The sequence below is a fragment of the Frankliniella occidentalis genome, unplaced genomic scaffold, assembly GCF_000697945.3.
Source record: "Frankliniella occidentalis isolate FOCC.00 unplaced genomic scaffold, Focc_3.1 Scaffold11, whole genome shotgun sequence".
NCBI classification, from domain to species: domain Eukaryota; kingdom Metazoa; phylum Arthropoda; class Insecta; order Thysanoptera; family Thripidae; genus Frankliniella; species Frankliniella occidentalis.
The window spans coordinates 592,770-607,329 of NW_026267141.1; the positions used below are offsets into that span (position 1 = coordinate 592,770).

The 14,560-nt window shown below is 44.8% G+C and overlaps 4 protein-coding genes across 9 annotated transcripts in view; 2 read left to right on the plus strand and 2 right to left on the minus strand.

Moving 5' to 3' along the window:
• The window catches only part of LOC113215677 (D-altritol 5-dehydrogenase), a 3,899-nt gene extending 2,792 nt beyond the window's left edge, over positions 1-1,107 (plus strand). Inside the window, exons 2-4 of the mRNA XM_052277692.1 lie at positions 51-349; positions 675-782; positions 872-1,107. Of these exons, the coding sequence (XP_052133652.1) occupies positions 51-349; positions 675-782; positions 872-989 (525 nt within the window). The 3' untranslated portion in view covers positions 990-1,107. The remainder of the gene's footprint in view (positions 1-50; positions 350-674; positions 783-871) is intronic.
• Positions 1,108-1,243: 136 nt separating this feature from the next.
• LOC113215660 (neurofilament heavy polypeptide-like) lies at positions 1,244-5,788 on the plus strand. The gene is made up of 3 exons (XM_026435324.2): positions 1,244-1,488; positions 4,121-4,550; positions 4,977-5,788. The coding sequence occupies exons 1-3, from the start codon at positions 1,429-1,431 to the stop codon at positions 5,507-5,509; spliced, it is 1,023 nt and encodes a 340-aa protein (XP_026291109.2). The 5' UTR covers positions 1,244-1,428; the 3' UTR covers positions 5,510-5,788.
• Positions 5,779-12,588, minus strand: LOC113215640 (protein suppressor of forked). The gene is made up of 13 exons (XM_026435299.2): positions 12,402-12,588; positions 11,788-11,979; positions 11,567-11,599; positions 9,392-9,489; positions 9,158-9,311; positions 8,794-9,027; positions 8,513-8,704; positions 8,252-8,443; positions 7,726-8,139; positions 7,296-7,384; positions 7,053-7,207; positions 6,848-6,976; positions 5,779-6,765 (listed from the first exon to the last, which is right to left on the minus strand). Exons 1-13 carry the CDS (start codon positions 12,426-12,428, stop codon positions 6,554-6,556), a joined length of 2,121 nt encoding a protein of 706 aa, XP_026291084.1. The 5' UTR covers positions 12,429-12,588; the 3' UTR covers positions 5,779-6,553.
• A 205-nt stretch (positions 12,589-12,793) lies between these two features.
• LOC113215689 (tRNA N(3)-methylcytidine methyltransferase METTL6) lies at positions 12,794-14,554 on the minus strand. 6 transcript variants are annotated; one of them, XM_026435364.2, is made up of 3 exons: positions 14,428-14,554; positions 13,099-13,764; positions 12,794-13,005 (listed from the first exon to the last, which is right to left on the minus strand). In XM_026435364.2, the coding sequence occupies exons 2-3, from the start codon at positions 13,752-13,754 to the stop codon at positions 12,834-12,836; spliced, it is 828 nt and encodes a 275-aa protein (XP_026291149.1). In that variant the 5' UTR covers positions 13,755-13,764; positions 14,428-14,554; the 3' UTR covers positions 12,794-12,833. The 6 variants fall into 6 exon arrangements, with proteins under 6 accessions (XP_026291149.1, XP_026291141.1, XP_026291136.1 ...); XM_026435356.2 differs by having other exon boundaries at positions 14,401-14,535; XM_026435351.2 differs by lacking the exon at positions 14,428-14,554 and adding an exon at positions 14,248-14,391.
• Between the last annotated feature and the right edge of the window lie 6 nt (positions 14,555-14,560).

Here is a 14,560-nt window from a genome sequence, read left to right on the forward strand (position 1 = left end):
AATTTTTCCTGATTTTTTGGGGTTGGTGTACATTGATTTTTTGAGTTAAGTGTCCCTTGGTGTACACTCTAGCCTACAACAAAGCCCTCTCTTCACCCCCCCCCCACCCCCCTCTTGTGCGTCTCCACTTTCTGACGGGATCCTCTCTCGCTCTCGTCGCAGACCTCGGCGTCCAGGTGTGCCACCCGGAGGAGCTGCTGGCCGCCCGGTCGCGCGACTTCTCCTGGGGCGTGGACGTCTGCATCGACTGCAGCGGCGCCGCCCCCGCCATGGAGTGCGCCGTCAACCTCCTCAGGGCCGGCGGCAAGCTGCTAGTGTTCGGCGTGGCCGCCCCCCATGCCCGCATGAGGTAAGTCTAGGGGGTTTAAAGTCTGACATTTTTCTGGAAAAATTAGAAACTTTTCCTGAAAAAAAAACCGGAGAGAGTTTTCCAAAAAAACAGGTTCCCGGAAAATTAGAATTGCTAGGTGAGTCGCGCCGTCGTCACACCTGCAGCAGTGGAGCTGAGCCGGTGGAGCCAGCGGAGCGCCTGGAGGTCGGGCCGTCCCGTTGCACCTGCGTGCAGCGCGGGCCGGCCTACCTCTCAGGGGCTCCGGGAGCACGCCGCAGAGACAGTGCGCTGCACTAACTCCCTGCACGGCCACTCTCACACGCCCTGTCTATTTATTTCCCAGCATCTCGCCCTATGAAATCTACAAGAAGGAGCTGACCATCCTGGGAGTCATGGTCAACCCCTTCAGCTTCAACAAGTCCATCGGCTTCCTCGAGGCTATGGGAGACAAGTAAGAATGCGCTGCTGCATGACTCGGACGGCCGTGGTCCATGCCGACGAACGAGTCGAACTAAAAGACTGTCCTTTCCTCCCCTGAAGGTATTTGAACTTCGACAAGCTCGGCGTCCGCGTGTACCAGCTGAACCAGTACGAGGAGGCCATGCAGGAGCTCAGAAACAGGAACATCAGCAAGGCCGTGTTCCAGGTGTCAGCCTAAGCACAAGACCGCGCCCAAACATTCGCACGAACCCCTCATCACCCTTACCACTAGCTCACTAGCTGTACATTCCAACAAAAGTTATTATTCGCCTTAATAAAAACACAAATTTCCATTATTTTCCAATATGTTGGCAAATATGAACCATTTCATCTCGTGGCTCGAGGCGGCCCAGCCCGGTGCAGCACACCCATTAGGTGACGTGGCGGTCCCGGCCTGGTCCGGCGGTACGGCAGATGAGCTCGATAACACCCACGCGTCCGGGCCCGCACCGCACCGCCGACCTTCCAGGCCTGTGCTCGGCTGGCCCTGTCCTCTCCTCGGCGCCCTGCTGGTCCTCCCGTGCGAGGGACAGGGACAGGCGACCGGACCAACGCTCACGCTACAGCACACAGCAGGGCCCTGCAGCCAGTACACGGCAGGACCCCACAGCGACACCATGGTCAAGAGGTTCGCGCTCGCGCTCGCCGTGGTCCTGGGCGCCGCCCTCGCCGCGCAGGTATGGCTGCGGAGGACGCCGCTGAGAGACATTCCACCATGATAGTAGGACCTAAGATGGAGAACCGTTAGGTCCTACTATCATGATTCCACGCAGGGCTCTCGAAACCCGGACCGGCGGGTACCCGGGTAACCCCGGTAGGAACCGGGTAAACGGGTCCTGCGGGGTAACAGCGGGTAACAGCGGTAACCCGGGTAACCCGGGTACCTGAGTAGACCCGGTATGTCAAATTGCCCGCCGGTTCTACCCGGGTACCCGGGTAAACCCGTGTTACCCGGTAAGACCCGTTTACCCGGTTCCCACCCGGGCGCACGGATACTCGGGTTACCCGGGTATGCGGGTAAAAGTGAGAGCCCTACCACGCACTGCAGACTCAAACGAAGCCTTTCATCGGAAACCGGCCCCGTTCTTGAAGGCGGGGGGCTCTGATGGGGCGGCGCTGGCGCTGAGCACCCCACCCACCCTGTGTATCCCCATCGTGCAGTCGATTTGACTCAATTTGACCAGAGACATTCGGGACAAATAGGAAGAAAAAATAGCGAGCGCGTGAGGTGGCGACATTGTGAAGAAGCGCACACCCAGGTGAAAAAACTTATTTCGATTTAAGGAGATTTAGATTAAACGAGTGGGGGTGGGGGAGAGGTCGAACAACGTCGGGAGTTGCCTATACCTCACAGGCCGTTGGGAAGTTGGTTGACCCCCGGCTGGCCGTCAAGAGCCCGGGCTCCCTACGTAAATGTACACACTTTTTGAACTGATATAAAGAGGGTGCCGGAGGTCAAGGGCGAGCAAGGCCTGGGCCAGAGCGCCGCAGAGCGCCTGCACGCCACAGTAGGTGAGCCGGCCGAGCCGCCCGATCTGATCGCGAACGTCATTCGAAAAGCGCGTCGCGGGCCGAGCGCGGGGATTGCGGGTGACCTCTCAGGGGTCACGCTGCGCCATTCCTGCTGAGTAGGATTATGAATCCGAATAGATTTCATACGCGTTTATGCACACTACTCTCAAACAAAATAGTACAGCAATTTGAAACGAAAATTTGTCATGGCAGGAGTAATTATAGTAGGAGTTCCACTTAAAATATGAAATAATAAAATGTATGTCAACAGATAACTTCGTACGAGCATGCCCCCCCCCCCCACCTCTCCCCGCACACACACACGACATTGCTCGACCCCCAAACCAGCTATTTCTAAAAGACGAATTCGCATTAGGGCAAATGTTATGTACTGGAATGTGCATCTGACTATGCTGCGAACTTATGCAAATGTGCTTCGTTCAAGAATATGGAACATTTGGCGTGAATCTGTTCAAAGTGTTCATCGTGGGCGTCTGGGCATTGTGAGTCCCCTTCTAGTCCCTTAAAATCTCACCTCCCATCCGTTGCCACCCCCCCCCCTCTCGAACAACTCCTGGAAATGCGGGAGTCGCGATTCCAATTTCGTTTGTTCGTTTGTCCTGGGAGAGTGACGCTTGCCTTATTTGACGATAGATGTGAGTGAAGATTTTGGAACATTGCTCTCTTTGAATCGCGACCGTCGCTCAAAAGAAGCGACGATCGAAAACCATCACTCATTTGGAGGGATGTTCCAAAACTCATCACTGAAATGGAGCGATGAAAACAGGCAACGCTCTAATTGGGCAACGAAAAATTCCGTCGGACGAGACACATTACCCAAGCATTTTTCCAGTTGCAGGGTCACACCAAATAGAAAAAATATTAGATGATATTTAGATATTTATCTGGAATAATGTGACGTATTCGTTTGATCTCGCTCTGAAAGGACGAAATCTGCCGTATCGTGTCGGGGAGCCGTGGCAACCGACCGCTTGGAATCACGTAACTTGGTCACGAAAAGCAGGACACGACCGACATCCGGCATGACATTGTTTGCCAGTTTAACTCACTACCCCTCCTCAAAATATATCTCAATACTTGAAAATCTTTTTCAACCGCAAGCCGAAATTGGAAGGAAGAATTGGGAAATACACTTTTCCCTGAGAAACGGAGCTCTCATAACGCCTGGTGGGTAGGCAACATCTTGTCTTCAGGGCACGCATGTACTGCGGGCTGGCCTACCCCGAGTCTCGCAGGCGCCGAGCTCCCGTAATTTGCCGAATGAATTTGAGGAAAACGGACGTCCTTTCTGGACAGTGCCCTATCCAGCAGGCGTCTGGGGTGGTACCAAACGGCGCTCTATTCAAGTTCAGACTCGAAAAGAGGGAGCCTTCAGACTATGGACTAGGGCTCTCACATCTACCCGCCGCCGGCCCGCCGGGGCCCCCCTGGAGAGGAGGCAACGCCGTTCCTTCCCTCCACGTGCGGCTGCCTACCGAGCAGGTGTCCGACATGGTACCGGACGCTCTGTTCGGTCTCGAGTACCCTCTACCCGACCAGTGAGAAATGCAACATCGAATCCACGTCAAAATTAAATTTCGTCGGCGCAGAGCCCGAACTGGCCTTGAATCGAGGTTGCTTTGGGCCGCAAATCGACGAGGAAACGATGTCAACATTGATTCGACGTCGATTCGACACTGCATTTCTCACTGAGCCGGCACCATGCAGCTGGTCCGGGGCTTTGAGAGCCCTACCTCAAACCCTCAACCCGTGTCCGTGTACTCCTCTGCCCCCCAGGCCGCCAACTCTCAGCGCGAGGACGAGGAGGCGGAGCGCCTGCTGCACTCCATCCAGCAGTCGCTGCGGGAGGCCATGCCGGGCGCCATCATCACCTCCTCGCTGACGGCCGCGGACCTGCGCAACCTCGACCCGCCCAGCATCTACTCCGACCCGGAGTGGAAGGCGGCGCAGCGGGCGCTGGCGCAAGAGCCCAAGAGCAAGCAGGGCAAGCGCGCCAAGCGCGCCGCCGAGCCGGACGACGACGCCGAGGAGCTGCCCGAGGGCGGCGACACCCGCGAGCGCGGCCCGCCACAGGAGGACGGCGCCGACGGGCCGGGCTGTGAGGACGGCCAGGCGGACGGCCAGCCGCCTGCCACCGGGCTCAGGCGCTGGGTCATTCGCATCAGGAATATCATGTTCGGGCGCCGTGACTTGGAGGGCAGCGAGGGTGAGACTTGAGAGCCAGACTGTCGGCTTGATAAGGCCAAGGCCGTCGCCAAGGCCAAGGCCATAATAAGGGTACCGCGAGGGCGTTGTGGGTAAACAGACAATATTGGCGGGGTACGTCCTCACCGCAAAGCGGATCTACTGACCTCTTGGACAATTCCTAGTTATACTGTACCGCACGCAGACGCGTAGGCACGTTGGCAACTCGATAAGTGAGCCGCTTAGAAAAGATGTAGGCAAACCCACTCACACACCTGCATGAGGTGCAGCGTATCTACGATGTTTTCAGGGGCCCATTAGCTGACCACTCGCATGTTCTCTTGTCAATAATAGAAACCCCACGGCGGACCCACTTAGAAGATGCTTTGTTCTGAATGTCCAAACATATTTTTTGGAGGGGTGATATCAATGCTGATTTCTGTTCTAGGTGGTGAGGCTGAGGGAGACCCTGAGTCCGGGCGTACCTGGGTGGAGAGCCTCGCGCACTGGTTCGCTCACGGCATAAAGAAGATCCTTGTTCGTATCAGCGGAGGGGAGCAGCCCGTTGGTGAGCCCGGTGCTGAACCCGAGCCGGGCGCTGAGGTGCCAAGTCCTGGGCGCGAGGACTCGACAGAGAGGCCGTGGATCGCGCTGCCTCCCGAACCGGCCTCTGCACCAGGGCGCAAGGAGCCGAGCACTACGCCGGCCTCCGAGGACACCGAGGCACCGACGCCACCAAAAGTCAAGGTTCCGGCTAAGGTACCTGGCAAGGACCCGACCAAGGTCCCCATCAAGGACCCAGCGAAGATCCCTGCCAAAGTGCCTGCTAAGGCCCCTGCCAAGGTCCCTGCCAAGGTCCCTGCCAAGGTCCCTGGCGAGATCCCGACCAAGGCCCCGGTCCCGTCTGACACCGTGTATGACGATGAAGCCTACGGCGGCAAGGACCGGCCAACGTTCCACGAGACGAATGAGTTGAGCTAGGGTACATCGAGGACCCAAAGAGGAGAGAGGGCGAGTCGAACTCATAGATCCTGGGCGTCCGCTAATCATTGAGAAAGCTGAACTGAACTCTAGCAGTGTCTCCGTCTTCAAACACCGAGAAACCCGATCCGACTTTGATCATTGGAGAAATCTTCTCGCTCTGATACTTCATTCTTGATGTCACTTAAGTATCGACTAATTCATAAGAGAAAATATATTCCGACCATACACAACCGGAAATTTCAACTGTTTTAAAAAGAATAAATGTGTCATGTAAAACAGTCATTTTATTTACACAAATAATTTCTTTCTATTTCTAATTACATTGTTATGTACAGATCATAAAACTTAAGTTCTATGTGGTGATGTGAGACTGTCATTTGAAAACTTGTAAAAATCACAAGAAAACCAGGCAAATCCATCCAGTGAAACATGCACTTTTTCAAATATATATGTATATGTTAAATTACAGAGGCAGCATAATTTCTAGATTGATTGTAACTTTCTGACCAATAACTCCTACAAAAATTGATTTTTCACAGTCAACAAAATACAGAAAAGGGAGATTAATGGAAGGAAAAACTCTCCTTCAAGGCAGTATTGAAAAATCTTGGAATGTTTGAAGCAGCAGCATACTAAATAAAATATAACTATATTATGGTATAATGAGTTATTGGTGCATAGTAGTTGTACTGACACCATTTTGAAATTTAAAAATTCTTTCAAGAACCAAAGTGATTTGACAGGTAATTCTTGCTAAGATATTATCCAGAACAAAAACAAAAAACTCATACAAGTCCTAGCAAAGGTCAAAAATTTAGAAATATAAAAACAAGGTACTTGCTAGGATGTAAAGATAATCACTTAATTTTAACAACCATCTTGAGTGCAAAATTTCACGTGCAAATGACAAACTAGCAGCTCCTAAACAAGAACTGATCAAAAGCAAAATTTGTGAAAAAGTAAGGCACGCACAAGGAACCCAGGAAAATAAAACTTTTCCTTTATCTGACAGTCTGGTACTATTTGGAAACTCAGTTGGTATCATTTCACTCTTTTTTGTTGACGTTGCCTGTAAATATCATTTGCTGGGGGAGCAATTCCAGAGTCATCATCATCACTATCATCACCAAGGCGCTTTTTCCTTTTAATAACATAACCGTCGCCTCCGTTTCCATCACCATTAATGTACTGGATGCTTTTGGCAACGTCAAAAAGTTTGACATCATAACCATTGTCTCCTGAAGGAGATGGACCTAAACAGAAGGAATGCATCTTGTTAAAAAATAAGAAGAAAAAATTGAATTAGGGTAACAAAAATTTTAGTTGATAGCTTACATTGGATATCTAATCTTAATATTTGTTCCATTAAAGTATCAACCCCCACAAACGGACCATGGAAACACTCAGGTGGACATAAGGCAGAGCACAATTGTGCAACTGCTGGTGGGTATGGAAAGACACCTCCTAAAATAAACGGTAAAAGGTAAGTATTTATTGCAGGACATAAGTCTCAAGATCAAGTCCAGCTTCAAATACTAACCGGTAACTGGATGATCACCAGGAATTGTTTTGGCTTTTGGCTTGAATGGAACCATTTGTGATAGATCTGGTTTTGGTATAGTAGGTTCATCATCTGCATCAGCAGATGCTGAATGGTAAATCTTTGATGAAGTCACAATATTGTATCCTATTGATCTGTAAACATTAATAAAAATACTGTAGTATTAGCCCATAACAAAAAATCAAAAAATTACTGATGAGAATAGAAATTTCCGACACTTACTTCAGTTCTGAAGCTGTACATGGAAACAAGTCAAGGAATTTGTATCGGTCAACCAGTTGAGCTGTTTCTTTTCCCTCAAATTCTTTGATCTACAGAAACAAAAGTAAAGCTATTAAAAGCAGCCAGACAATTTGAAGTTTATAAAACACAGGAAACAAAAAGCACTTGGGAAGTATCAAGGGCAAAACATACACTACCTCTCTGTAGGAGGTGTGGGACTTAGAGGACTGGGGTCTTAGCATGCGGGAAGGATGTTGGTGAGGGCGGGACATATCAAAAAGACGGTGTTGGGAATATCGAGTGTGTGGGAAGAGAGGTGGCAGCATGGGTTTAGTAATCACAATATTGCTGACGACCTATTTGACCAAGATATATTGAAACATGCAGGGTGGCCTTTTTTTGTCAGGGAAAATTGTAAGAGAATACATACACTCTCCAACACAGCAGATCTTCTTCTTTCCACCTTCACAATACTAGCTAAATCGCCAATATTTGACTCAAATTCTAGAAATCTGTTCCATATTTCCACAGATTTCTCTGGTTCTAAGCTTCCAGATGATAAGACTCTTTCAAATAAGACCCTTGTGTTGTTGTCCTCATTAAGATGTGAGAGATAGTCAATGTAACACAAGACATAATCTGGGTTGTCAGGGAACTTCTTCAAACCCAGCTCAAAAATTCTAAAGGCTATATTTTTGTCTTTGCTGCTGTAATATTCCATAAGTGCAGCCGCTACATACACTTGAAAGCGTGATCTTGCATCTTCCCGAGCCCTCTTGAATACTGTCCTGGCTGATTTAATTCCCTCCGCTCTTCTGGCAAATTTCATGTATTGAATGTATGCCTACATGTTGGAGAAATGGAAAAAAGCATAATTGTTATTTGGCTGTCGGATACTTTTTGAGTTTGTTGGTCATCATTTCTGCTGTTCATATCAATGCAACTAGATAACATACCAAGGTTGGGTCAATATCTTCCATTTCTAAAAACTTTTCATATATTTGATGCACTTTTTCATATTTCATTCTTCCCTCTTCAAAGTCAGCATATGCAAAGTATAAAAGCATATTGCTCTTGAGAAGTGTACTGGTTGCTCTTTCAAAAACTGTTCCCGCCTCATCAGAGAAAAGCTTGGCTGCTGTTACATCCTGCAGTTAGATTTTAATTAATATGTGTGATATGACTAGCAGATGAGGAGATATGTGACAGTTACTTACTCCTTTTTCTGTTAGAATTTTGGAGCTCTGATCAAGAAACTGAGCTGCTTCATACCAAACATCTGCATGATGTCCTAAGCACAGCAAACACTGTTCAAAGGCAAACATAACTCGCCTAGTTACCAGAGAAGTATCTTCTGATCGCAATGGATTGCTTTTCTCCCACGCAATATACTTTTTCCACAAGTCAACCTAAAACAAACAGAACAAAAGGGGAAAAAACGTTGATTAGTCAAAACAATGGAGCATTAAGAGTTAAAATACTTGATCAAAATACTGACCTGTCGCAACTCTTCTAATGTTCCCATAGGGGGCACACTTGGAATATTTCTATTCAAACCACGAGTAACTGCTTCCAGTTCTTTTGCCACACGTCTTGCATTCATGTAGTCTTTGGACCGTTCCATACCCATTTTTTCTGCAATTATTGGATTTATAGCTTGTTCAAATGCCATGTAGTCTTTCCACAGCTGCTCTATGTTTACCATTGGATTAACAACACCTCTCTGGTATACCTAATGAGAAATATTCATAAATATTTACTAACAACTAAGTATTGATTTCTTTAGATAAATCAATCAAAATTGTGTTTAGTCGATGTAACAGATGCTCCTGAACGGAGAAGCTACTTGGCAGAGGACTTACTTTACGAACTGCACTAATTTTTTGGTTTTCCGCATATGAGCCCACTGCATCTACACCCTTCAAAAAGTTCACATAGTCACTCCATATAGCATATGACTGGATATCCATTCCAATTTTTTCGAGAGCAAAATCATAGGCTTGAGCCATTTTCTCCCTATTTGAAGATTAGCATTTATTAATAATTAGTGAGACATTTGATGGGTAAATGAGGAACTCCTTTGGATCTTTGCTTACTTGTATGAAGAGAGGGAAGCTTTGGTTTCCTTAACATAAGTAAGGTACAGCTTCCACAGATCAATATTGAGGACTTTCATGAGACATCTTTGAAACAACTGTAAAAGATCAAAAAACATGCTTCTTGAGATTTTAACTCTTTTAAGTACAGACCATAAATCAGTTTTTAAGACCTATAAAATTCCTAGAGAAGGAGTTTAAAACATCAATGCCTTTGTCTTGATATAAGTTGGCTAATATTCATCTCCTACAAAGAAATTTGAAAGTAACCAAATTTATACAATATTTGTGGTCAAGTAGGTTTGAAATCAGCGAATGAGAATGATCAACCCAACAAGCAAATTTTGACAATCTCATTACCTCCCAGTCTACAGTATAAATACTATTACAAATTAAGACACAATGCTGTTGACAGAATTTACATCCTTCGTCTTAAACTTCCAATGGTTGGAATTTAGGATTCAGATAGAATATGACGCTCAATTCTTATATGTAAAAAGAATAAGAGATCTGGAGTTATCTAGAAGGGGTGGTCCATCAGAAACTATTCTAATAAAAATAATTGTTATGAGATATTTAAATTGCTGAGAACACAGGGATTAAAACACAAGTACTATTAAATAAAAAGAAAAGATTAAAGAAATCTATCATTTATTACTTTTACATAGTACAGACAATCCACTTTCCGAGCCCTCTTTCCAAGACAGAAAAATTACGGTTCAGAAAATTATGCAAAATGGTTCTGGGATAAAAAATCAAAGTTAATTTCTTATCATTTTTTATTCATGATACAGGAGGAATCTACCACCACATGAGTAAAATTCACAAACACAAGAACGTTCGAGTTCAAAGTATTAAAAATAAATTGTGGCATGTTTGCACCATCATGTCAACTAATTAAATGTTTATTAAGTCTTTGTATTGAATTTCATCAACAAAATATGACAAAGCATTACACCACAGAGGAAATAATATTGGAACTAAAAACTGGGGCATGGAATGAGTCATCATGTCTTCAATGAAATGTATGTATTGGATTTCATTTACCATTCCCCAAGATGAAGTTGTGAGGAATAACTTCATGTGGGGTTTATGCTGCAATTTGAATAGGGCAAGTGTTTAACTTGTGCGTGAGAAAATAAAACATCAGTCGCTGAGTTTTCATCACAATTTTGTTAGGAGAAACAGAAAACAGGGACCATAAAAACCAAAATGTCAACATGTGTAAAAAGGTGTTGTTTTTCAGGGGAACAGGGTGCAGGCAAGAAATGAGAGCCACACAATCTGCCAATATTAAAAAAATAAAATCAATTTTGTTCACACTACAAACCATCCACCATGCCTTAGAAAAACCATCCATTTAATATGATATGTATAAAATGATCAAGAGATGCACAGAGAGAAACATAGATCTATACACATACACACTGCACATGGATCATCAAACTATTTTGTGCAAAACAATGTGTTCCAAAGGCTGATATTGAAGTTCAAAATCACATTTGATGGTAAAGTGTAAAGGGTCCCAGCAGATTGTTTCACCCGGAAAAGGTAGAAATTCTTTAGCACTAAAACTGATCAAACAAATCTTGAAGTTTTATAACTGTTGGATAAGAAACTTGAAATAGCAAGTTCCAAAGGCAATCTTTGATTGAATCAAGTATAAGAAACGGAAATGCAGGGCCTAGTTCCTATGGTGACTATGAATGACCTCCTTCCCAAATACTGTGTTAAAAAATGAGTTGAAACATCGTTTTTGGTAGGCTGACCTAAACTGATGTTGAAACTTAAAATATCATACCAGTCTGGAAGTCAAAGACAAGTGGGTAAAGATTGAAAAACTCACAAGTGACCCAAGTGTAACTGGTTGAGAAGAAGACATACTGAGTGCACGGCAGCAGTATTTATTTCAACCAAAATTAGAGCAGCATCACACAACCCAAGACTGAATTTAAAGAAATGTAAAACTAGGTGTGATGGTTTTCCTCCTCAATCTGGATTATAACTTAACGTTTCTAACTAATATCACAGTCTGTGGTTTAAAGCAAATGCGAATAGATAAAGTTCAATAAACTTCTCAGCACAAACAAAAATCTAACGTATTACGGGGCTTAATAATCTAAACTGAGGACTGAACCATGATACCTGATACGAAAATGGTGAGGAAAAACATACCTTTTCCACTTTCTCAAAATTCCTGGCTTTCATCTGAAAACAAACAAAAGCAAAAGAGAAAAAATCAGTATTGTACCTATTAACAAGTTCAAGCCTTTTTAAAACCAAGTTAATTGACAACAAGGTGGTTATGGCACAGAACATTTAAGGTGTAAATCTGATAAAGTACTAAGCCAGTTCGTAAAGGTAGAAAAGAGTAAATGTACAAGTAAGATACTTACTTCTTGTTCAATGTATGTTTTCCAGTACCGTCCAGAGCTGGGAAATACTGAGACAAGTCTTTCAAATAAAGGTCGAACATCGTTGATCCATCTTGACTGCGATTCTCTAATAAGTAGACTCCAGGCTTCGAGATCATAGGGGCTATCTATAATGGTTTGCTGGGCTCTGTTCAATTTGTCTGTACCCCAGTCCTGTCAATGAAAACAAAGAATTCAGTACAGATTGGTTGGAAGCAAGCCAAATGAGTAAATTGGATTTTGCTTTGATTCCCAGACTACAACATGGAGGTAACGTTATTTTAAGAAATTTTTTTAAACAAAATATTTCAGGTTGCAAGCGTTTGGAATGCAGAGGTTTCTAGAGTTAAATAATAGAATCAATGAGGTTATGTGTGACCTCTCTTCCATGACAACATAGGAGGACAACACACATGCTCTAGCCCGATATGCAAAGTTTTGGACAGGACAAAGAAAAGCAATACAATATATTTAGGTAAGATTGCAAAGTAAATGACATAGTGGTAAACGGTGAACAAAGCGTCAGCATCATAACTCGGCAGTCCCATCTCTCTCTTTCCATCATACGGAGGAGAATTATTCAAACGAACACTTACTATGTCAAGTTTTATATCGTCCGCCATTGTGGCGAAATTGAAGTTTCGAAGGGCAAGGGGAAACTACTCAATAGAACACACACACGTTGCAGAACTAGACTAGACTAGAGGTGTAAACAAGCCATCCGCAAATCTTCCGAGAAAGTGCGCTTGCTGAAAATGGAGTCAATGGAGTCTGCGTAAGAACAAAAACATGACGTAAGAATCGAAACAACTTCCGCTTCCCCGGTTGCCAGGAGCGCGTACTTCAAATAGTGGCTCCAATGAGGCTGCTCCTTGAGCTAGCTGTTTGGTTTTCATTTTATGGTAAATATTCCAAATTCAACAGAACTTGGAACGAGCATGTGTGTGTGTGTGTTGTCAGTACAGGGGGAGATAAAGTAATGTATAAATTTTGGATGGGCTTGAGAAAATAATTTATTGTATTTAAATTTATGCCTGCTCTACAGGAGGTTTGCGGTATTTTCCTTGAATAAAAACTCTATCAGCATCGATATCTTCTTTTAAATTAATTGTCTTCCTTTGAACATAAGAGTTTTCTATGACTTCAAACCCACATTGGACCAATAAGTCCTTTAGACATTCTTCAGAAAAAAAGTATGACCTGAAATAGTAGAAAATAATTTAAATTTTAGTTAAACAAAAACTGATGGTTAGTGATAACACTAAGAAAATAACTGTACATCAAATATAGTACCTTGTTCCATCTTGTCTCATGTAAAAGTTATCTGAGATTTTATTCCCTGGTTTGAACCGAAGCTGAGCCATGTCAAATAAACCATAATCACGAAGCAGTAATAATCCTCCTGACTTCAAGATCTTAAAAATATTACTTAAGGTAACAACAAAGTTGTCTGGGTGGATTGCAGACAAAACAAATATTAATGTAACAATGTCCACAGAGTTGTCGGGTATGACAGTAAAAATATCTTCTGATGTAATATCACACTGGAAAGCTTTCATTTTGGTCTCATCATATTTTTCGTTTGATTTGACAAAATCTACTGCTCTTGGCGACAGATCACAAGCGTATACAAAAAAGTTCATTCCCTCTTCAATTAAGGGATAAATGAGGTTCCCAACGCCACATCCGACTTCCAAAAGAGTTCGAGTTTCATCAGCGGAACCTACAAGTTCAAAAAACTCTCTCGTGGTCCAGTGACGGTCTTTAAAAAATCTAGTTTCATTCCGTTTATAAAAGAGATCCCAGTGCTTTTTGGCATTCTTCTCTAGTTGGAGGGCTTGAAATGAGGAAACCAACCGGCTGTCCTGCTTCTTAAGTTTTTGTCTATCTTCTTCAGATAGGGTGCGGGCTGCATGTCCAGTAGGTGTTGCATCATCTGTATGACTCATTTCCAATGACCTGAAATTTAGATTAAAGAATTAATTGTTCATAAAATATTGGTTTGTGCAATGTTCTTCTTTAAGGATTTTCTCCCAAAACCTCGCTTAAGAAGCAAATGAGAAATGAGATAAATTTTAGGAAATATTTGTGCAACCAGTTACAATGGAAAGAAGTGAAATATGGCCGTATGAGATTTTATTTCATCCACAACAGTGTCGTGATATCAGGTCGGGACACGCCCGGCTGAGCGGGCAGAAAGAAAATGGGGTGAAACGCGACCGATAGCCCTTTTTATGGAATGGAGAAAAAAGTTGTTCTAGCCTCGTCATCCGACCGTTTACTTGCTTCCATGCACTTGCATAATGTAGAAGTGTTGGCTAACATTGATTATCTACGGTTTCCCTAATTCGACCACGTCGTCATATTTCGTTTCATTACGTGTCCCATTCCCCATGTGTATTGAACAGGTTAAGGAGAGTACCCGACCCAGACCCAACCGACCTTACTGTCAAGTTGCAAAGCATCTGATTGTAAGACACATAAGGCATGCCACAGGTTTCCGGCAGATTCCTGAAGGACCCGCCCCGCCCCTGTCCCTTTTCGTCCCCTGTTGAGCTGCCCGTCCCGTCCCCCGTCCGCTTAGGCCCCTCGTACCCGTTTATCCGTTACCGGCGGCGTTACCTGCCGTTACTCCGCTTGCACGGCCCACGGTTCACGGGGCGTAAACGGGCCCAAGCCTCCGCGGACCAACGTGGGCCAATGAGCGCGAGCCAGCTGCGGAGCAGCGGGCCAATCACAGGCGCGCTCGTAGTGA